This window comes from Malus sylvestris, chromosome 15, assembly GCF_916048215.2.
Source record: "Malus sylvestris chromosome 15, drMalSylv7.2, whole genome shotgun sequence".
NCBI classification, from domain to species: domain Eukaryota; kingdom Viridiplantae; phylum Streptophyta; class Magnoliopsida; order Rosales; family Rosaceae; genus Malus; species Malus sylvestris.
Window position 1 is genome coordinate 8309204 of NC_062274.1, and position 24181 is coordinate 8333384.

Genomic DNA, 24181 nt, shown 5'->3' on the forward strand with positions numbered 1-24181 from the left:
CCAGGTGAATGTCATATATTCCATAAGCGGCGGCACACCCATATCTGAATCTTCCAATAGGGCCATGAAAAACAGTGAACGAAGTCTGAGGCCTGGTCACCAAGTGTTTCACGTGGAAGACATCAGGGGAGGGAAGTATCAAAAGCCTAACTGGGATCCGATATGTTTCTACCCTGAGGAAGAAAGAGGCATCATCTACCCTCATAACGACCCATTGATCGTGGAGGCTCACATAGCCAACTTTGATGTTCGACGAATCCTCGTAGACACAGGGGCTTCGGTCAATATCATGTTTGCCGAAGCTTTCAGGGCACTCAGTGTAGCTGAACACTTGCTCGATCGCTCGATTTCTCCTCTGATAAGCTTCTCCGGTGATATCGTGCAACCCTTAGGGAGCATACATTTACCCTTTACTATTGGTACAGGCCCTTACACGGCTACCATTACCACTAACTTCCTAGTGGTTGACTGCCCAACGGCATACAATGTCATCTTTGGGCGCACAGGCATCAATGATCTCAAGGCTATGGTATCCACGCATATGCTGTTGATGAAATTTCCAACCCCCCATGGCAACGGCTACATCAGAGGAGATCAGCTTAGTGCACGATCATGTTACAACACTTCAGTCAAACAACAACACCTGCCTGTCCCCAAGGAGACTCTCTTTATACATAACCAAGTCGTAAAGACCAGTCCAGATGAATCCAACTCGGGTCTTCAGGATGGCAACAGTCAACCCGACGACCCTCGAGATGACTCATTCACCCAGCAAGCACAACCCGCTGAAGAGTTAGAGAAGATCTCTATCTCCAAATACCATCCAGACCGCATGGTGAATATTGGCACCACATTGTCACCACCCCTTCGGTTAGCATTGATATCTTTTTTGAAAGAGAACACTGAAGTCTTCGCCTGGTCATACGAGGACATGCCAGGCATCTCTCCCGATGTCATCTGTCATCGTTTGAGTATTGACCCCAAGATCAAGCCGGTGAGACAGAAGCGAAGATCTTATGACGCTGAACGATACGAGGCAATGAAAGCAGAAGTTGAAAAACTCAAAGGCATAGGCTTTGTCCGCGAAGTCAATTACCCGACATGGGTAGCAAATGTGGTCCTTGTTAGGAAAAATCCGACCAAAGAAAGTCTTTTGCTTCAAAAGGTCTTGTGGAGGATGTGTGTTGACTACACCGACCTAAACAAAGGGTGTCCGAAAGATAGTTTCCCTCTTCCTCTTATTGACAGGCTTATAGACTCTACGGCAGGGTGTGAGCTCTTGAGCTTTATGGACGCTTATTCAGGATACAACCAAATCCTCATGAACCCCTCAGACCAAGAACACACGGCCTTCACTACTGACAGGGGACTATATTGCTATAAAGTCATGCCTTTCGGCCTAAAGAATGCAGGAGCAACTTATCAGAGACTGGTCAATTCAATGTTCGCCGAACAAATTGGGAGGAACATGGAAGTTTACGTTGATGATATGCTAGTCAAAAGCAAACATGCTGACCAACACATCACCAACCTATCTGAAACTTTCACCATTCTAAAGAGGTATCGAATGAGGTTGAACCCCAACAAATGTGCCTTCGGCGTGGGCTCTGGCAAATTCTTAGGCTTCATGATTAGCCAACGAGGCATTGAAGCTAACCCTGAAAAGATCAAAGCAATCCTCGACATGAAAGAGCCAATAACTTCAAAAGACATCCAAAGCCTTACTGGCAAGGTGGCAGCCTTAACCAGATTCATCTCTAAGGCCACAGACAGATGTGCTCCTTTCTTCAAAGCACTCAAGGGAAATAAGAAGTACATTACATGGACGGAGGAATGTGCCAAGGCATTCAGGAACCTCAAAGAGTACATGAGTAAAGCCCCTCTGCTCTCCAAACCAGAAGTTGGTGACACTCTCATCATCTATCTATCGGTTTCGGCTTCAGCAGTCAGTTCTGTTCTTATTCGAATGGACAGTGGTGTCGAACGGCCCGTCTACTACGCTAGCAAGGCCCTACAAGATGCGGAGACACGGTACTCTAACATTGAGAAATTGGCTCTGGCATTGGTCATGTCTGCTCGAAAACTCCGCCCTTACTTCCAAGCGCACTCCATCATCGTGCTTACCAATTATCCTCTTCGACAGATACTCCAAAGTCCTGACACTTCAGGGCCAATGATCAAATGGGCAATAGCGTTGGGTGAGTTTGACATCTCCTACCAACCAAAGCCAGCTGAGAAGGGCCAAGCAGTGGCAGACTTCATTGCCGACTTCACATATCCGGTTGACATTGCTTCTACACCTGAAGCAGTGGCTTCATTACCCTCGGAAGCTCAGAAAGTAGAATCAACGACCTCAGCATGGAGTCTGTATGTTGATGGCTCATCCAACCAACAGGGCTGTGGAGCGGGACTAGTCTTGACTACGCCCGACAAAGTAGCAATGGAGTATGCTCTTCGTTTCAAATTCAAGGCATCAAACAATGAGGCCGAGTATGAAGCCCTTCTAGCAGGATTACGTTTGGCCAAACACCTCGGGGTTAAACAAATTGATATTTTCAGTGACTCCCAATTAGTGGTCAACCAGGTTACCAACAACTTTGATGCTAAGGACAGCTCCATGGCAGCATATCTTGCGCAAACACAACTTTTGCTCAAGCACTTCCACTACCAGATCACCCAAGTTCCTCGAGCGGCAAACAGTCATGCAGACGCCCTGGCTCGCCTCGCCTCAGCTGTGGAAGACAAGATTGGAAGAAAAATTCATGTCGAACTGTTGGCAACACCAAGCACCATGGCCGCAGAAGTATGCAACTTACAACAGGGGGATAGTTGGATCACCCCGATCTATAATTTCCTTGCTCATGGCACCCTCCCAAATGATAAAGTCCAGGCTAAGCAAATTCGATACAAGTCTACCCGCTACCTGATCATCAATGATCAACTCTATAAGCGAGGTTTTAGCCTGCCATACTTAAGGTGTCTTACGCCTGCCGAGGTGGAAATCGTCCTTCGGGAAATACATGAGGGAGTCTGTGGAGATCATGCTGGATCTCGGTCCCTAGCACACAAGACTTTTCGCCAAGGATATTACTGGCCAACACTCCACCAGGATGCCATCAAAGTATCCCGCTCATGTGACAAATGTCAACGATATGCGGCTATTCCTCATTCCCCTCCAGAGCCTCTTACTCCTATGATCAGCCCTTGGCCCTTCGCCCAGTGGGGACTTGATTTGATCGGCCCAATGCCGGCAGGGAAGGGCAAAGTCTGTTACGCAGTCGTTGCAGTGGACTACTTCACAAAGTGGGCCGAAGTAGAACCCTTGGCAACCATTACTGAGGCAAAGATAGAAGACTTCGTGTGGAAGAACATCCTTTGTAGATTCGGCATTCCCAATGCGATAGTCACTGACAATGGGCGACAGTTTGACAACAAGAAGTTCAGGTTGTTCTGCTCTAAGTTCAACATCAACTTATGCTTTGCCTCTCCAGCTCATCCCCAGTCTAATGGACAAGTTGAGGCCATCAACAAAATAATCAAGCGCACTTTGAAAACCAGCTTGGACAAAGCTAAAGGCTGTTGGCCAGAATTTGTACCCCAAGTTCTTTGGTCATATCGCACTTCATATCGGACTTCAACAGGAGAAACTCCATTCTCACTTGCCTTTGGCACAGAGGCGGTTGTCCCTGTTGAGCTCGAGCAAGCAACATTCCGAGTCCAGAACTACATTCAAAGTGAAAATGACAAACAACTCACCCTCAACTTGGATTTAGTCGAGGAACACAGAAACCAAGCTCACTTGAGGAATGTCGCCTACAAGCAGCGCATCTCCAACTATTATGACTCTAGGGTCAAGCCTCGTTCTTTCAAAATAGGAGACTGGGTCTTAAAGAAAAGATTACTCTGCGACAGAGTCCCGAGTGAAGGCACACTTAGTCCAAACTGGGATGGACCGTATGAAGTCATTGGCATCAGTCGCCCTGGCTCTTACACACTTAGAAGCTCCGATGGCAAGACCTTTGGCCATCCATGGAACGCTGATCACTTGAAGTACTACTACAAATAGACTCACGATGTACAAGTGTTAAGCTATAGCCGTTCGGCATCCTATGTAATGAAGGCCATTTGGCAATGAATTCAATAAAGAGGTAATTTAGCCAACTCAGCCCTCACTCTTTTACATTCATAGCAAGCGATGCCGGAACCCTTCTCAATCAGAAAGCAATATGTCTTCCACAGTCACTACAAAACAAGCAAATGAAGACCGTGTCAAGCGCCAAAAAAAAAAAAAAAAAAAAAAAAAAAAAAAAAAAAAAAACAACTTCATCCGAAAAGCTTCACCTCCAAAGCTTCACCCACAAAGCTTCACCTAAAAAGCTTCACCCAAAAAGCTTCACCATCAAAGCTTCACCCACAAAGCTTCACCTAAAAAGCTTCACCCAAAAAGCTTCACCATCAAAGCTTCACCTAAAAAGCTTCACCCAAAAAGCTTCACCTAAAAAGCTTCACCCAAAAAGCTTCACCATCAAAGCTTCACCTAAAAAAGCTTCACCCAAAAAGCTTCACCCGAAAAGCTTCACCTAAAAAGCTTCACCCAAAAAGCTTCACCCGAAAAGCTTCACCTAAAAAGCTTCACCCACAAAGCTTCACCTAAAAAGCTTCACCCAACAAGCTTCACCCGAAAAGCTTCACCTCCAAAGCTTCACCCACAAAGCTTCAACACCAAAGCTTCACCTACAAAGCTTCAACACAAAACATTGCTCCAAATAAACAAATTTTGTTCACAAAACCCAAGATGCCCTTGAACTTGTACAAAAACACTTGGGTAAACATAAACATTTTTTGTTTTACACCCACAAGGGCCCAAAATTTTCCTTCTTATTTATTCACTTATCTATGTTCCCAAACATATTATAATAGATCCAACAACAAGCCAAAGTCCCAAATTTCATAATGGACAAAAGTACAAGCAATTCATCAATAATGAAGGTGCTACAAAAATTGGAATCTGCCCCAAAATAGAAATCCAACCCAAGAGACTTTTTCTCTCTCTCCCTCTTCCGCCTCCTTTCATCTATCAAATTTCTGCAACCTCTGCTCTTCTCCAATGGAGCTGAATTTTGGACACCCTATAGTTCTTGAGCATATGAACAACTTTCAAGAAGGAACCATTTCTGTTTGAGCGACGGAAATTAAAGTGTTGAAGCTCCAAACATGATAGTCGGCTTCTTGCAGATTTCGAAGCTGTTGTGATGTTTCGAAGATCTGGAAATATTTAACCGTTAGTTCATCCTGAATTTTTGATATGTTATGAAAGAGTCGATGAGGAACAACTTCAATGAAGAAAGCATACCGATCTGAACAAGAGAAAATGGAGTTTCGAAGCTCACAACAAATCTGACGGGTTGACAGACAAATAATAACCAGTCATTCATCATACCTGAATTTCTTGAGTTATACAGCTCCGAGGGATCTCAAATTTGGATATGTTGTAGTTCACAAGCTGAGGAACAACTTCAATGAAGAAAGCATACCGATCTGAACAAGAGAAAATGGAGTTTCGAAGCTCACAACAAATCTGACGGGTTGACAGAAAAATAATAACCAGTCATTCATCATACCTGAGTTTCTTGAGTTATACAGCTCCGAGGGATCTCAAATTTGGATATGTTGTAGTTCACAAGCTGAGGAACAACTTCAATGAAGAAAGCATACCGATCTGAACAAGAGAAAATGGAGTTTCGAAGCTCACAACAAATCTGACGGGTTGACAGAAAAATGATAAACAGTCACTCATCATACCTGGATTTCTGGAGTTGTACTGCTCCGATGGCTCTCCAATTTGGATATGTTGTAGTTAAGGAATTAACGAACAACTTTCATGAAGACAACTTTGTGATTCGACCTACAGATGATGGTGTTATGTTGAAAAACAATTCCGGTTGTTAGGGGAAATGAAAAACAATTCCACCAAAGAAACATCATTATGATGTTTCATCATTATGGTGTTTTCATCATTATGATGCTTTCATCATTGTGATGCTTCCATCATTGTGATGCTTCCATTATGATGTTAATGCACCAACGGTTACACCTTCTGCAATTCCACTTATTCGGGCCTAGCAACCTTCATAAACAAAATATATGAAGAAAAAGTCCGGGGCTACCACTTAGAAAACAAAAGAATGAAGTTTTGGTACTTACGACATGGACTATTAGCAAGACACCTCATTCGTCAACTCCCTCGACTAGAGACTTGGGGGACTCCCACCATATGCTACTACGCCTTGGTACTCAAAAGTTCGTGACTACTCAGTGACTTGGATTTTTCAAGTCTCCAACCGAGAAGTTTTCCTCACTCGGGAAATTAAGGGAACACTACCTCAAACTACATGCTTCACTCACAAAGCTTCAACAATACAGGTTTCAACAAAAGCAAAAATTCAAAGAACTTTATGAAGAAGGCTTTGGTGTATTTAACACAATATGTTGAAATGAAGCAAAGCTTATTTATTAATATTTTCGATAAGCCACAAATATGTACATATACATGAGTCAAAATAAACAAACAAAAGGGAGCCTTCACAAAGGCTGCTTAGGGGAAGTCTCAGCAGTCGGTAGAGCCCCAGAAAGAGAAAGCACCGGAGGGTGGTTATCCGGAGCCTCAGTACTTGACAAAACCCCAGAAGGAGGAGGCATTGGAGGTTCATCATTTGAAGCTTCATTACCAGGTACAACCCTAGAGGACGAAGGCAATAAATGCCTTTGGAACAAACCCACAAACCGCTGATGATCAAGTAAAACCTTACCATCAGATTCCTTCATCTGGTCAAGCTTCCTCTTCATGTTTGTAGCATAGTCATGGGCGAGCCGGTGCAACTGCTTATTCTCATGCTTGAGCCCTCTAATCTCCTGTTTGAGACTCATCACTTCAGCAGCCAATGATTCAACTTGGCGGGTTCTAGCAAATAGGCGTTGGGCCATATTAGACACAGAACCTGCACACTGAACACTAAGAGCCAGAGAGTCCTTAACAGCCAACTCATCAGACCGTTTGGAAAGTAGTCTATTATCTTTGGGAGTGAGAAGGTTCCTGGCCACCACTGCAGCGGTCATATCATTCTTCATCACAGAATCCCCAACGGTAAGAGGACCAGTAGGGGATATGAAGGATGGGCGCCATATGTTGTCTGGAGAAGGCGTGGCTGTCTCTTCTCCAAGGTTCAAGTCAAAACGACGGTCGGAGGGTCCAGACATTTTCAAATGTGTTGAAGAAGGAAGAGGTCAGACAAATCAAGATCTTAGAAGTGCAAGAAATGAGCTTCTACTGGTAGAGATTCAAGTGTGCTGTGGAACTTAATGCCAGCCTCTATAAAAATCTGCACTCGACGGAGCTTCAGAAATCGAAGAGGCGTTTGCTTTCTCAAAAGCTGGGCTGCTCAGAGACCACGAGGGCCGATCTCAGAAATCGAAGAGGCGTTTGCTTTCTCAAAAGCTGGGCTGCTCAGAGACCACGAGGGCCGATCTCAGAAATCGAAGAGGCGTTTGCTTTCTCAAAAGCTGGGCTGCTCAGAGACCACGAGGGCCGATCTCAGAAATCGAAGAAGCACCTGCTTTTTCAGCCTCGTCAGCACCTGTCACATGCACACTCAGCTTTGCGGAAATTACGGGCAATCTGTCGAAGATTTCTGGTGAAGTAGAAAGCACGTGAATCTTACTGTTCAATCACCGCTCTCCATATGCACCATCAACTCCTCGGGTACCACATATAACTTTGTCAAAGATCTCTGACAAAGTTTAGGCACGAGAATTTCGAAGTTCCAGCTACCCTACTATTACCCATAAGGGTAAAGGAACAGCACCACTGCTTGACAACTGGAAAGTCCCTATGTGTGTCGACCTCCGGGTTTTGCGGCAAGACAAGTTGGCAAGAACGTCCAACCTTTACTCACATTCGAGAAAAGACTCCCAACATAATTACTTTCTAAAAAACCGGAGTAGCACCGCTTTCCGAATCTCGAGAGTCAGATCCTCGACGGGATTGCTTGTTCGAAAACCGAAGAGGCACAACTCTCAGAACTTCGAGAGCCAGATTTCCTTAGATAAAGCTTGTCTGTAATCTTCACACGTAACATCAGCTTTCCAGATACCACATACCATTTTTTCAAAGTGCTCTGACAAAATTAAAACACGTGAAGTTGGCAGCTCCCACTACATTGCTGTGACCAAGAAGGGTAAAGGAATAGCATTACTACTTGTTATTGGGAAATCCCTATATACATTGACCTCCCTCCTCAACGGAAAGGCAAACCTGCAAAAATGCTCAACCCTTTCTCGCGTTCGAAAAGGCACCCTCAACATAACCTCTCGAAATACTCAGCTTTATTTCCCCCCGATAATACCTCAGCAAATAAGCCACACCAAGAACAAGAGTATCTCATATCATCAGGGTCGAAAGCAAGAGTATCCCATATCATGCTTTCTCCCTGTCTTTGTCTTTGTCCTTGTCCACACCTGCAGGACAAGGAGAAAGAGAGCAGTCAGTCGGAACCTGAAATCAAACCTCCAATTTGGAACTGACTGCCTGGAGCCTTTGCCTGGTTGCTTACTTAGCATTGCTCTCGAGTACTCATCCTCAACTGCTGTCAAGGTCACGAATTCCACCGGCAAATACCTCATGACAGTTGATCAGATATTAGCTCTTTACACTGAAGCTGCCAAGCGTGGATGAGTCACTATGAAGGAATGTTCTGAAGGACCATTTAAATGCAAAGGTTGTACACCACTTCTGCCATGCAAAAGATTGAAGCAGAAGGTTCAACGGTGAGCTGAAACAGATCACTACAGCACGACACCTTTCCATACCACATTCATTATTCCGTCAACAACAAAAGTATCCCATATCATCAAGGTCGAACGTACTCTAGATTTGATGGACTTGTTTTGACCCTCAAATTTTTGAGTCGGCCTTATACTCTGAAGGGCACCAGAAAACCCTCCAGCACAGTTCAAGAATAAGCCTGTGGAAAGTTACTTCTTCAAAAGCAAAAGTATCTCATATCATCTCTTATCCATTTGCTTCTCCTTATCCTGGCAGTTGAATGAGAGACAAGGAGAAGGAGAACAATCAACCGGAAGCCGAAGTCAAACCTCTGATCCTGGGTTGCTTACTTGGAAGTTTGACTGCTTACCTTGTCTGTCACCTCTTTCGGCAGATCTCCTAGCTCGGCGACTTGGGGGACTCCTACTATAGGGTTTGTATCACACTTGACTAAGCCCGAAACTACAACTAAGCTTCAAGTGAAATTGATACATTACCTTGTGCGTCAACATCAGCTAAGTACACCATTCCCGGATGGAGGAAAGGTACTTCCAGAGAAGGGCAGATGAAGATCAGACCACACTTCGGTACTTAGAAGTTTCGTGATTACTCAAGGGATTGGATCTTGCAAGTCCCCAACCGAGGAGTTTCCCTCACTCGGGAACTTAGGGGAGCACTGTTTGTACCATACTTGACCAATCCCGAAACTACCGAACACCGGCCAACGCTATACTGTCAAGGACCCAGAAGAGTTCCCCTCCGACCAGGAGGCCAATCACTACTCGACACGTGTCAAGATTAGAAGCCAATCAGAGCGCAGCACGTGTCGACATCAAGAACCAATCATAACATGACACATGTCAATGTGACAAAGCTACAAGTTTTTCTATAAATAGGGGTCATTCCCCCACAATATTGGCTAATGCCATTTGTGTTAAATCATTCACAAGAACTCACTAAATTGAGAGCTTGATCCTTTGTACTTGTGTAAGCCCTTCACTACTAATAAGAACTCCTCTACTCCGTGGACGTAGCCAATCTGGGTGAACCACGTACATCCTGTGTTTGCTTCTCTGTCTCTATTCATTTACGTACTTATCCTCACTAGTGACCGAAGCAACCAAGCGAAGGTCACAAAACCTGACACTTTCTGTTGTACCAAAGTCTTCGCTGATTTTGTGCATCAACAAATGTATCAATACATATGAGTCATCAACTTTTACCAAATAAATAACTTAAGTTACAACTAAGAATGTGAGTAAATTTTGGTATGAGTGTTATACAAGTGTTGTTTTATAACAACTGTATGTAAGTTTATTCTACTCGAGATTATAACATGAAAAACTCCACAAAATAAGATTGCAGTAGTTGCAGCTCCGCCATCATTTCTGAACAATTAGGTAAAAATCTATCTTCTCTGCAAATTTTTTTTTAACAATGAACCGATGAATGCACAAAAAAGTATAGTATGATTTGATTTTTGTGCTAGATTTACTAAGTCAATTACCTACTTTGCAACAACTTTTTTCTTGCCTTCTTGATTGACAGGTACGGATGCATGCATTGTACTTATATTTTGTGGTTTAATTATCCTCTTTGAAATTTCTATCAAGATATTCATTTTTCTTGCGTTTTAAAGTTGAAAAGTGTAGTTTTTGGAGTGAAAATAATTTCATGTACAAGTCACTTGTTTTTCATTTTTTCAGTTTGTGTTTGTTCATGTTAGATGCTTAAAGAAGCACTTCTATATTTTTTTAAGGGAGCATTTGGACTTTGATAAAAACTTCAAACATGTTTTAAATAAAAACATTTCTAGCAAAAACGCTTAAATGTATAAGTGCTTTTTACAGAAGAGCTTTCAAATGACTCATAAGCCCTTTGTTTCATTGCAATTGAAGATTTGGTTTTGGATTTCAGGTCAAGCTCTCTGAGTATATTGAGAATAAGTATGTGATTCTTTATTTTTACGCATTCGATGTCACATTTGTTTGTCCTATAGGTAATCATGTTTTCACAATCAGCATTTCTGAGTTGTACATGTTTTGTGTAAATATTTTTACATATATATGCACAAAGCTTACAACACATTTAGTTCCTTATTCTAATAGTTATATACAATACTTATAATCCATTCCACATTCCCACGACAACGTGCAAGCTATCTATATATACGAATTTGATAAGCAATGTCCATTATCTAAAATTTGGGACTGATCACAAAAAAGGGTTGTTACTTTTTATAATAGGAACGTAGAGGAACAATGGAATCAACTTTCATTTTCCAACGACTGACTCCAACTTTGTTGTTTTGTTCTCAATTTTAATCTGTTATCTACTTGAATCCATTTTTCTAAGCCTAATGACTCTGTTGTTTTGTTCTCAATTTTAGATAGAGAAACTTTTATTTGAAACACCGTTTGTCCATTTATGCATTTGTTTTTTCAAGTTAACAATTCTGCAAAATGAGGGTTTATATTTCACTTTTTAACCACTTTAGACCAAATTTGTTTAAGCATAATTCAATTGATTGGTTTGAATATAAATAATTTGTAAAACTTGGATTCATATGGTATTTTAGGTTTAAGGCCACAACTCAAACCACACATATGTTCAGTTATCTCATTGTTATCATCCATAGTTCAAACCACAAATAATATAAAATTTGACATAAACTTTACATGTTTGATTAATAATGCCTAATGTTTTCGTCAATGTAGGACTTGGTGCGCCAACAGTTTTCAACTGCGTGAGTCATTTTTCTAACTTTCTGTTACTCCTTTTATTGTTCTGATGTTTAGCAAGAGGATCCTTCTAATAAATCCAACTGTCATTTGTTCACATTAACTTCTATTTTTCCAATTTATAACAGATAAATGAAAAAGCTCCATGTGAGAAGAAAGAAGGAGGAACAAAGTGAAGAAACAAACCCATTAGATTAAAGGAAGTTCAACTCTACTCATTGTTTCTTATTGTAGATAGGGTTGTAATTAGATTTCCACATATATAAACGTAGTATGGATTATCATATATATATATATAATTTGCAACATATTTTATACAGTTTCTCCGTAGCATCGCGCGGGCACTCTTGCTAATAAAAAACTAAAATCTTCAAGAAATGAAAAATACATAAATTGAAAAGACAAAAACCAAAAAGATGTAGGTTGGTATATAAGAAGTAAAAAATAAACAAGTAGATTTTGTTTTATATATTTATGAGGAGAGCGTTTAGTCAAATTGAATTAATTTTTTCTGTCTGACCTTATATTTTTCCATGGCTATAAACATATTTGCAGCAGAAAAGTAATGCATGACTTTAATGCAGTATCTGAACATGGAAAACTATTATCATGTGGACCTCCAATACATAAATATATATATTTTTTATATAAATGATTTTGGAACTTTTTTTTTTTCTGCACATTTTTTTTTTAATTTTGTTTCTCCTCTTCTGATTCGTCCAAAGATTAGAATAATAAAACATAAACAGGCAATGAAAGAAAAGGGATGCGTAGAAGTCACTTTTCTTTCTTTCTTCAGCCTAAAGTCTGCCTCGAAATTCTGGACTGTATGAGTTTTTTCACTCTTTTACACATGATACGGTTTCGACCCAATCTTTATCTCCCTGGTGTACCTAGGTAATCGATGCTATCGTCGTTTAAATTTATGTTTCCATCAAAATTGTCGTCTTTTCTCTTGCTATTGATTTCGCTTGTTAAACAAAAAAAAAAAAAAAAAAAAAAAGAAAAAAAAAAGAGGAAGTTTCAAGTAACTAAGGCCGCTGCTTCCAGTAAAACTGTCTTCGTTTCCCTTGCTATTTATCATTTATATATAATCATAGAAGCTTGCCTCGGTCCGGCTTAGAAAATCTCGCAGGTACATTATTTTGTGCTCTTCAATGGCTTTTAAGTGTTCCTTGCCATGGTGAAGTGGGCCTATAGAGACTACTTGAGGTCTCATTCCCCTGACTTATCTTTCTTACTAAATTACAAACTATATTTATAGAACGGAAAACCTAATAAAATTTAATTCATATAGGCTAGGCCAAAAACCAAAATAATTAAATAACTATAAAATACTTAGATGAGTAGTTGTTATGCGGAGGTTTATAGATAAAAACTTGCCCAAAGAAATGGATGTTAGAGAGGTAAAAAGTCATATTTACCCTTGATTGAGGGAGAAATGGGCTAACGCACTTGACCAATTTGAATAGAATTGTGAATGTAATGTTGAAAAAAAAATTAAGGGTGAAAATTGGCAAAGTAATACAAGTTGAGGAGATAAATCAGCGAAAATCTTTTTATCTAATAATGAATTTAACTTCACTGGTATAGAAGGCAGGCAATAGAGTTTGAACTTGGATGTAAATCGTGTCCCTTCAACCTCCCCAATGGAGTGTTCAGCAGCCGGACAATCAACTCACAGTTATAGCAAATGAAGCAATTGACTCAGAAGCCAATGGAAGTGACTAAGCCAACTGAAGGTGCTTTGATGAGTGAGCCAACTGGAAGAGAAATGCAGAATAAGCAACACAAAAATGTAGTTGGGGATGATTCGGAGTCTGACGGGGCTATCACCCCTCCTTCTCAACGTTTTGAAGTTAATTATGGCGATTTGGTTACTAATGTTTGCCAGCATTCCTCTCCTAATTCTTTCGATCTTCAAGAAGGTGCTAAAATTTGTGATATTGTTAATGAAGACGGAATGAATTTAGTTCTTTCAAAATCGCAAACAACAAAGATGCGGAAAAAGATTAGAGATGGGAATATTTCTAAAGAAGTCAGGGAACCGTACCCAACGGCTTGATTATGACATTTCTTTTTTGGAATGTCCGATGAACTATCATTAACACTCTAAAAAAATTATCATTGACTCATTTACGATACGAAAAATAAGTATAAGAGGAAGTGCATTGTAACATATTTTAGAATGCTAGTAACATTGGTGTCTAATTTTTAGAAGCTTGCTTATGCTTTCCACAACACTTTCCTTCCGCCACATCTTCCGTGAAGCAAACGTTATTGCGGAAGCTGTTGGAATGCATGCAAGTCATATATTTTGTTAAAATGCATGCATGAAATAAACATGTTGGATGACTAGTGAAGTTAGGCTAGTCAACATTCTTTGTGTAAATTAGGCAAGTTAGGCAAGTTAGGAAATTAGGCAAGTTAGACAAGTTAGGCAAGTTAGGCTTATGTTATCTTTCTTTTCCTATATAATGTTTCATCTTGTAATTGTTTTGATATGAAATACACATCAAAAATTCAACAGAAGCTTTGGCGGTGGCAGGGCATTCGGTTCCTGACGATCAGCTATGGTTCCATTGTTGTTTTCCATCTCAGGCGAGATCTTGATGGCTTTGGGGCTTGGCTTTCTTTTGTTGCCCTTGCGTCTTCTCCTTGTTACTTTTATTTTCGTCTTAAAAAACAATTCACAAATATACGAGTATTGGGTTGGTCTGTCATGGCCTACAATTCATGTCCAATAAAGCCCATTTCTCAATGATGAATCACATTCTAAGCTAAAAAAAAAGGTAATTAATGAAATCAGAACAAAATTCAATTAAGTAGGAATGGATGAGCAAAGGTAAGAGCGATTTTCGGTCAGATCGGATCGGAAACAAGCATTCCAATGCCAATTCAAAAAGGTTTTGGAATAAATTATTAGTTTCAATTTAGAAATTTTGAATTATTGTAATTTATCGAAAATTTCTAAATCGGTTTTATCTCAAAATTTTTATGAGCATACTTTGGATCTACTACATTTTGCAAGACTTTGAAAACTTTTAAACTTTTATGTTTTTACCATTCAATATTTTATTGGAATTTTGTGATATTTGTAGGATCTTACTTGAGTGTATGACATAAATTTATGGGTAATGCTAGGAAAACTAAAATCTTAAACCAAATTTGCTAATCAAATAATGGGTCACCAATATAAAATAAGCACGTTAATCAACGTTTAAGTAATCTAAATATCAACAATCATATTATTTAATTTACAAATTTAGTATAAAATATTTAATTTCCTTCACATTATCCTAAAGCTTTATTAGACAACATTTTAAATACAAATAGTATGATTAAATATAGAAAAAATGAAATAAAATTATATTTAAATATAACAATAAACATGAGAAAACAAATTTAATAAAAATTTCAATCGAATGGTGCATTACAATTTACACCCAAGGCCTTCGAAATTGTTCGGACTCGAACAAAAAATTTCGATTCGAATTGAAATTTCTAATCCAATTTTTTCCCTAGCCACGTGTGGGTCACGCCGATGTTTGTGACTAGGGACCCGGTGACTGCCATCCGGGAAACCGTTACCTTCCTTCCCGACAAAATGAGACACGCTCCTCCTCCTTCCCTCCAATTCCTCGCCGCTGCCGCCACCAACTCCGCCGTCACCGCCATGTCTTCGCGCCCTCCTGTACTCTCTCTCTCTCCCTCTCTTTAATTTAAAAAATGGCTCTGAAACTTTCAACTAACCATTGCTCTCTCTTTCACAGTACCGAGGTGGTCGAAACCCGTGGCAGAGAGGCTTCTCCAACCGCCCCTACTCAGGCGGCGGTAGAAGCAACTACGTTACCGGAGACTCCCACTTCCGATCAGTCCGCGACGCCAATCTAGGGTCCCGGCAAGGCGATTCCGGACCCTTCCCCAACCAAACCTCCTATCGTCGGACTCCGCCGCCGTCTTTCGATCTCAACTACTTCCGCGGTCCTCCGCAGCTCGATCACAATCAACCGTACCGGCCGAATCAGCAATTTCGGCCTCCCCATCAGTTTCGCCCCCCTCAGCAGTTTCGGCCGCCGCAGCAATTCCGGCCTCGGCCGAAACCCTTGGACTATAGGAACTGGGAATTTGCCAAAACGACGCCGTCCCCTACTTGTGGTAATCGACCATATTCACAAATTAATCGGAGGTTATTTGGTTTAAGCTTAGTTTTTGAATTTATGGTTCTCGTGTTGGCAGAGAGGTTTACGGTGTTGTCATATAATATACTGGCTGATTACTTGGCAAACGATCACCGGAGTAAGCTATACTATCACATACCTCATCATATGATGGACTGGCAGTGGAGAAAGCGAAATTTGATTTTCGAGCTCGGGTTGTGGTCACCCGACATAATGTGCCTTCAGGTCTTGATTTTTATGTGCAATATGCAGTAACATTCTGTTAATTTTGTATAGTTCAGGGAGGATATCGAATGTTGGGGCGGTTGTGTTTGAAATGTCTTTATTTTGTGCCTTGCTTTTTTATGCGCTTGACCGACCTTTTGATTGCAGGAAGTTGATAAATTTGAGGACCTTGAGGAGGAGTTTAAGCTTAAAGGGTACATCGGCATTTGGAAGGTGTGCTAAGAAATGCTTATGTTGCTGTTTTGCTAACGCAAGAACATTCACATCATATGTTAATATTTCCCTGTTTACATGTTTTGGTATTATATAGAGGCTCGATTGTGTAACCGACACCTTTTTGAGCATCAATAGAAAATATTTTTAGTGCAGTTGACTAGATAGGATAGAAACAAAGATTAAAGAACATGAACTGTCCAGAAAAAAGACAGGGTCTTAAGGAGATTGGTAGATGGATAACATCCAATGGGTGGTTATATTGTGCGAGAAATACCGTTAACTGTTATTACTTCAAATTAGCTCATAAACAGTAACTGTAAGAGGATGCGTGTTACCCTTAATTCTACCAAATAAGAGAGGGTGCATGTTATTAGGGGAAGGATGCCATTTTTTCGTTTTCTCATTGCATGCAGATAGGTTTGCTATACTAGTAAAGGCCAGGAAACGAGATTAGTTGGGCCAACTTTCAGCAACTCAAAAAGTTCTCTGTTTGATAATGTCAGTTCATCAAGTTGTTTATTTGCCAAAAGAAAAAATACTTGTTCATGGATGGTGGAACGGTAACAATGTTTTGGTTTGTACAGATGAGGACTGGTAATCCAGTTGATGGATGTGCAATTTTTTGGCGATCATCAAGGTAGAATATGTCTAGTTTTTACGTTTTAGATATCCTTGATTTATGAACACTGAGCAGTCATTCATCCAATTTACTATGGGGGTGTGATACCCAAACACCCCATTTTACTTCTCACACACCTTTTTAATTTTGGGCCGTTGGATCGGATGAATTGAAAAAGATCAACGTACATAAATTATCAAAGGGTGTGTGGATAGCACACCCCTTTACTATGCTGCTTATGCTCGGGAAGAAGTTTATTTACTTACTATGAATATCATCTGTATAGGTGAATATGCGTCTGTACTAGCTAAAAATAAAAAGTAGTTTGCGCTGATATTTCAGTTCTTATCTTACCCCATTCTTTGATTTAACCCCTTTTTGCACTACTTTAAGTATTTTGTTCGGGATTTCTTTGTTACTAATTTGTTTTAACATGTATTCATCTTTTCAGACTTAACGTGCTGGTATCTTATGTGTTGAGCAAATTGATTTGGTACTGATGTCTACCTTAATTACCTTTATAGATTCAAGTTGGTCCATGAGGAATCCATCGAGTTCAATAAGCTTGGACTTCGGGATAATGTTGCTCAAATATGCGTGCTGGAGGTACTCTGAATATTTATATCTTGAAACTTCCATGTAATAACCAGCACTAATTCTGATTGTTCAAAATCGGTTTGTCATTTTTTCTTTTGTTTGATATGCTTTCGTACAAATATTATTAGTTTCTTTGTTAACAGTCAATACGTCAGAATAGCACCAAAAATGTTGCAGCTCTACCAACAAGGTAAAGTAAGAATCTTTAAAGAACTTACCTTCATTCATCATACACACACACACCCCGCACGCATGCTGTCATTAGGATGCCTCATACAGGTTTGATTAATATTTGGATGAACGTACTAGTTTTAACAGTAGAAGACGGTTCTGTCTTTTCTATGAAGATTTTATAACTGAATTGCTTTCATATCTGTAGCTCAACAGGTACTAATAAAGTTGTCATTTGTAACATTCATGTGCTTTACAATCCTAGACGGGGAGAAATTAAGCTTGGCCAGGTAGTGGACCATTGTACTCTCTCTCTCTCTCTCTCCCCCTCTCCCTGTATATAAGGACCGGCGATAAAAAGTGTTTGGCCGATATATAGAACTAACTGCCTGAGTGGTGTGGAATCCATCACAAACTTTAACTTCTGTGATGCTAAAGTTTTCATTCAGCCGTTTTCCTGTATCTTTCCTTTGAACAGGTCAGGGTTCTTTTGGATAGGGCTCATGCTGTTTCCAAAATCTGGAATGATGCTCCAATTGTTCTTTGTGGGGATTTCAATTGTACACCTAAGGTTTGCATTTACCACTTGAAGGATATTTATTGCACCGTTGGAGTTCTCTTTTTTGTTTTATCGTGGCAGTAACACTTATTTATTTATTTATTTTTTGTCAGAGTCCGTTATACAACTTTATTTCAGAACAGAAGGTAAGCTCATTTCTTCTCAATTTTGGACCTCCTTGCAGTTGTAAATTACAAATATATCTTGCATCATACTTTGCAGTTAGATTTGTCTGGAGTTGACAGAGATAAGGTATCTGGACAAGCTTCAGCTCAAATTTATGCACCAAGGTTATATGATCATAATTATGGGTAAGGTTTGTAGGAGTTGACTAGCGGGTACAATTATATTTGAGAGTACTGCTTGTAGTTTGATTTGAAAACGTGACAAAATATTGTAGGGCTGGGCCTGCTAGTCATATAGCTCAAGGTCCACCAATTGTAGATGGGAGGGAAGCTGGACTGAACTCGGGCAATCAGTCATTGGATATCCAGAACCCAAATAATCCAGAAAGTAGTGCAGAGAGTGTTCCATTAGTGAACAACTTGTCTCAGCCTCAAGGTACTGACATCCCAGACGTTTTTGATAAGTCTTGCCCCAATGTGCATTTTGGAAAAGATGACGGTTCCAAAGATGTTGACGTGAACCAAGAAACTAAGCAGAACTCTTTAGATGTCTCTGAGGTTGAAACTGGATCAGCATTCCATGTGACTGAGATGGGATACAAAGAAAAAGTGGATTTCACCTCTAATTCAAATCTTGGATTATCAAGCAGACATTTGAATTCAGATGTTTCCCTAGAGAAAGAAAGGATGAACTGTGATATCCATAAACATCTCTCTACGAGGGACAATGATTCTATTAGGGAAGGGATTGATCCAGATTCTGCGGTTCCTATCGACTCAGAAGTTCCTTTATCTAAGCTATCTAACCAGGCTTCCATTACCGATGCTACTAAAGGCTCTTCATTGGAAAACTTAGGGCATATGTCTTCCAATCCAGTTTCTGGTGTCGAGGAGGAAAGGCCTTCAGCCTCATATCAAGTGGACATATCATGTCCATCTGCTAGTGCTGACCTTGAATTGCAGAAAAATATGGAAAAGTTATCTCTTAGTGTGCTAGATGAAGCCATTCCGGCAGATGAAAATATAGCTGAAGATGATAAAACGTTTATATCTGCGTTACACGATACGGAAGATGCCTTTCCATCTGATTTTACTTCTGTTACTCCTCCCAACTCAGCATTTTCAGCATCACCCAATGCGGAGAGAACCTATTATGATCCATCACTATGGACTCCAATGGAAATAGAAACTGCCACAGGCAATGCGGAACACACTCTTTTAGAACATCCTCTGAAGCTTAAGAGCACATATACTGAAGTTGAGGTAGTCATATCGTCTAATATCCTTATCGAAGGTTATCTAGAGCATTGCTGTTTGATCTGCAAATTGGGGGTTTACTCATTTTGGTTTCATCTTTGCAGGATTGTTCTGGCACCAGAGATTCAAGTGGGGAGCCCCTGGTGACCAGTTATAATAAATTATTCTTGGGCACGGTTGATTACATCTGGTAAATTTTCTATGGTTCTGATTTTCCTTGTGCATTTCCTGTCATCCTATTCTGCTTATCAGATTTTAAGTTGAGAACTCATTTAGTAATTACACATCTGTTTTAATAAAGTTCGTCTGCCACTCTCTTGTCTGATAATTTATTTTCTTATTCTGAGCCTGCGGAATAGGTCGAGACCTATTAATGCTTCTTGTAATTTTCTTTCTTAAATATCAGGCGTTCCGAAGGTCTGCAGACTGTCAGGGTGCTTGCTCCTATTCCGAAGCAAGCTATGCAGTGGACTTCAGGGTTCCCAACCAAGGTATGGGTTTTCTACTGAACAGAGAACGATATCTATTTACTAGTTTAGGGAAAGCAAAATGGAATGAATTAAATTATGATTATGAGAGTAGACTTTTCACTGAAGCAATGTATGATAAACGACATTGATTAATCCTGGTTGAATGAAAGAACTTGAGAGACATATTTCTGAGGCATAATTTTTCGGGACGGTTTTGCAGAAATGGGGTAGTGATCATATTGCATTGGCTTCTGAGTTGGCATTCATCAACAATTCTGACCAATCATCATAAGAGCAACACAGAAGTCCGCCGCAGTATAGCCCTCGACAACAGGGGATTGCAATCGGAGAAATTGCGGGAACGGCTGTCAAACTCGTTGAGCTTCTAGTCACAGGTTCTGCAGCAACCTCCTGTATATACTTTTGATCTGGATGGTACTCAGTTCTACAGTTGCTATCTAGGAAATTAGAATTGAACCGTCTGGCACTCGGCACTCGTCACTCGGCACTCGGCACTCGGCACTTGTCACTCGTCACCTGTATCAACGGTTCGGATGAGAGACGGGTGAAATTTGGTGCCAATTGTTTTAAAATTCACCTCACCTCACCGGCTTACCCTAAAAATTGGTTATGCCCGTCACATTAGACACGAGGAAGAAAATAATTTTTACCGTTTATGTGAAAATTCTTAACTCCGCCCTTAGTGTTTGTTATTTTTTATTCTAAGTTAATTTGTAAAAGTTTGAAAGTAGGGCAATTAGCTAAATAATTCACTTTGCCATTTGGTTGCTGAGATGAACGAAATCAAATATTGAGATATCAATGACATATTGTCCATATATCAACAACATAATGATGATATAATGGTAACATGCTAAAAATGGATCATTTAAGCAACTAAATTTCAAGAGTCGATCATGAGTCAAAAAGCCTTGAAAGAATTCGTACTTTGGACATGTTCATATTTTCCTTTGAATACGTTCTTGCTTTTGGAAAGAGACTTGCATGTAACAAAACGTTATGGTACTAGTGTACCGTGGACGTGTGGTAAAAAAGCAAGGTGGTCGTTGTATATCGTAAAAAGTACAACAATCATTCGATGACAGAGACTTTTACCAGTTCACATGCGAGTAACTTTTCATGAAGTAATAACCAGGGTTTGGTTTTGTTTTTTTTCTTGGCCAAATTCGGGTTTTGCTTCGATCTACCATACAACAAGGAATTTGGTTAAAAACACGAAAAAATTCCAAGAAAAGGGGAGAGATTTTGATCATAATTTAGTAACAATCCCTGTGTTATGTGAATCTCTAAGAACAAGAGAATTACTACAAAAAAAAAAAATCATAAAAAAACAAGGGAGAAATTGTTTTTCATAACTCAAAACACCTAAAATCTCTCTTACCTATTTATTGTACTTTAGAATATAAATAAAAGCAAAATTAGTTTTGTGATTTTATCAAGTGACAATTAATTTTTTGATGGGACTAAATTACAAGATCACGTGTTGTTATCTGTTAGTACCATATTATATTGGGCCTCGTTACTTTGGCTTCCAGACATTGAGCCCATGATCTATGTAAAAGGGGATGAGCCCTTAGTCTTTAAAAGGGACTCCTCACCCTCACAATCCTCAAGCCTCGCATCCCCAAACAGAAGCTCTCATATTCAGAGCAAAGCTCTCTCAAACTCTCTTTTTCTCTGAGGGACTCTCCCTCACACTTGTAATATATACATACAGTTACAGAGAAATACAATCAACATCAGTGTGGACGTAAGCCAAACATTGGGGTGAACCACGATACATTTTGTGTTCTTTACTTTCTTGCAGATTCACGGTTGGATTTACGTTGTTCCAAGACCCTCCGGTTTTGTGCATCAACATTTGGCGCCGTCTGTGGGAATCGACACGAAAAGCTATGTCGGTTCTCTTTCATTTTTTTCATCTCACCACCGTGAAACCTCACCACAATATCCACCGTGAATCTGCAAAAACCCAGAACCTCCCTCATTGGGCTGTTCCAGAAAAACCTTCGCAGATATCTCTCTCATCAACCACTCTCCCTCTCTAAAGAATCCGAAAAGATACTCTCTTGCCAACTTCTTGTTGCGCTTGAAGACGGCCACGTTTGGCCTCTATATTATCATCTTCTTCTTCCTCTTCCTCCCTTCCTCAACCGCCAATCCCGACGGCTAAAGGGACACCGCCAATGGCCGCTGCCGCCACTATTCCTCTGCTGCAGTTCGTCCTTGCCAAAACCTTCTAGGCTAAGCTCCACTCCAATAGGCTCCGGCCCATCAAACAGAGATGAAGGTTTGGGCTGTCTACGATTACATGCTCCTCTTTTAATGGCAGAGAGCCTGATTCTGTCGACATCGGTGTGAAAAGCATGGAGCGTTTGCTGGAAGAGAAGCGGTGCGTCGAGATTTCTGCTGGGATTGCCTTAGGAGAATTCACTGTGGAGAAATATGGTTTTCCATCTCAATTGAAGAGTGGTTTGTCGAAGGTTAGTGTTCCTATGGAGATACTAGATTTCTTATTCAGTTGGGCTAATGCACCTGAAGACTATCCAAAAAAATTCCAGAGGCAAAAGGAGCTATCCGTGCCATTCGAAGTGAGGCCTTTTTCATCCCATTATTTGAGCTTTACCTCGCATATGGTGGAATTTACAGGCTGAAATTTGGACCAAATTCCTTTTTTATAGTTTCTGATCCAGCGATTGCCAAACATATATTAAGGGAGAATTCAAAGGCTTATTCAAAAGGAATCTTGGCTGAAATTCTAGAATTTGTCAGGGGGACTGGTCTCATTCCAGCTGACGGTGAAATATGGCGCAGATGGCGACGTGCTATAGTTCATGCACTGCATAAATATACGAAGCTCGCTCTTCGATGCGATCGCAAATCGATCAACCAGATGATGCCGTCTTATTTGGCGTTTACTGACAAAGAGAAGCTGATCGGGGATAAGACCAATGGAAGCCAGATCCCATTCTCAATCATGCATTTATTCTCCAGGTTGTCGCATTTGTCCAACAAAAGAAAAAGAAAGGCCCTCAAACAGCTCAACCACTCCTACAAAAGTGAAAAGAAAAAGCAAAAGCAAGTCTGCAGGTGAGTATGTCTAGAGGTGGAGAGACAGATAGAGGTGCGGTGGAAAAAAAGAAAGTAAAAGCAAAAGCAAAATCAAAAGCTTAAATTCCCTTCAATTGTGCAGATGTTATCCCACTATCCAACCATCTGCCATACCCACCTTCTGCAGCAGCTTTTTTGAATGTTGTGATTTACCTTTCTTATCTTTTGTAGACATCTGTATAAACCCACCAGAGTGTAATCATAAATAAAGAAATAAGGCAGCATGCCAAAAAAAAAAAAGGGCAAGCCCAAATTAATGGGTTGGATTGTTATGTGGAGAGCGAAGGCCCATATGCCCAAAAGAGCCAGACCCTATGACTTTAAATTCCAAACTTCATCCCTCCACTTAAGGTTCACCCTTTATTACCACCAACCAGATAATCAAAAGTACATCCAGTATTCCAAAATTATTCGGTAGCCTGCTGCTATTATCACCAACCAAGTGATCAACAGTACGTCCAGTACTCCAAAATTATTTGGCAGCCTGCCGCCATTATCACCCACTAGGTGATCAAAAGTATGTCCATTACTTCAAAATTATACATGAGCATCACTCATGTCAATCATACATAAACATTCATGAACATCACTCATGTCAATCAGCTTCGAAAGCTTCATTTACAGAGCTCCAGCTTCGAAAGCTTCACCTACAAAGCTTCAGTGCATGGTATACAAAGACCGCCTTCGAATAACCGCCACTTCAGCCCATACATGGATTGAATTTGAAGTCTCCAGCCAACAGACTCTATTGACTAAAGACTTGTAGGACTACACTATGTACCAAATATTGGGCTTCCGTAACTAGGCCTCATGAAAAATACTTGGGGGACTTAGCCCATTATTTATGTACTGAGAAGCGAACTCTTATTCTATAAAAGGGACTTCCTCACTTTCATTAGAGAGCACTCATAAAAAATACTTGGGGGACTTAGCCCATTATTTATGTACTGAGGAGCGAGCCCTTATTCTATAAAAGAGACTTCATCACCATCATTAGAGAGCATCGCCGCCTGCTGAGCAACCGCCTCGCCGAGAGCATCAACTCTAGCCCATCATTCATGTATTGA

The 24181-nt window shown here is 40.3% G+C and overlaps 1 protein-coding gene across 1 annotated transcript; it reads left to right on the forward strand.

Annotated features, from left to right (window-relative positions):
* The first annotated feature begins 15021 nt into the window (after nt 1-15021).
* LOC126605764 (carbon catabolite repressor protein 4 homolog 6) lies at nt 15022-20808 on the forward strand. The gene is made up of 15 exons (XM_050273199.1): nt 15022-15256; nt 15336-15720; nt 15802-15968; nt 16116-16181; nt 16769-16821; nt 17328-17409; nt 17544-17590; nt 17780-17861; nt 18050-18142; nt 18244-18276; nt 18353-18441; nt 18531-19518; nt 19617-19702; nt 19919-20003; nt 20203-20808. Exons 1-15 carry the CDS (start codon nt 15107-15109, stop codon nt 20272-20274), a joined length of 2478 nt encoding a protein of 825 aa, XP_050129156.1. The 5' UTR covers nt 15022-15106; the 3' UTR covers nt 20275-20808.
* The last annotated feature ends 3373 nt before the right edge of the window (nt 20809-24181 follow it).

Coding starts and splice junctions, on each gene's coding strand:
- LOC126605764 (XM_050273199.1), top strand. CDS start 15,107: ATGTTTGTGACTAGGGACCCGGTGACTGCCATCCGGGAAACCGTTACC. Junction 15,969..16,115: donor CCGACATAATGTGCCTTCAG/GTCTTGATTTTT, acceptor TTTTGATTGCAG/GAAGTTGATAAATTTGAGGA. Junction 16,822..17,327: donor ATTTTTTGGCGATCATCAAG/GTAGAATATGTC, acceptor TTACCTTTATAG/ATTCAAGTTGGTCCATGAGG.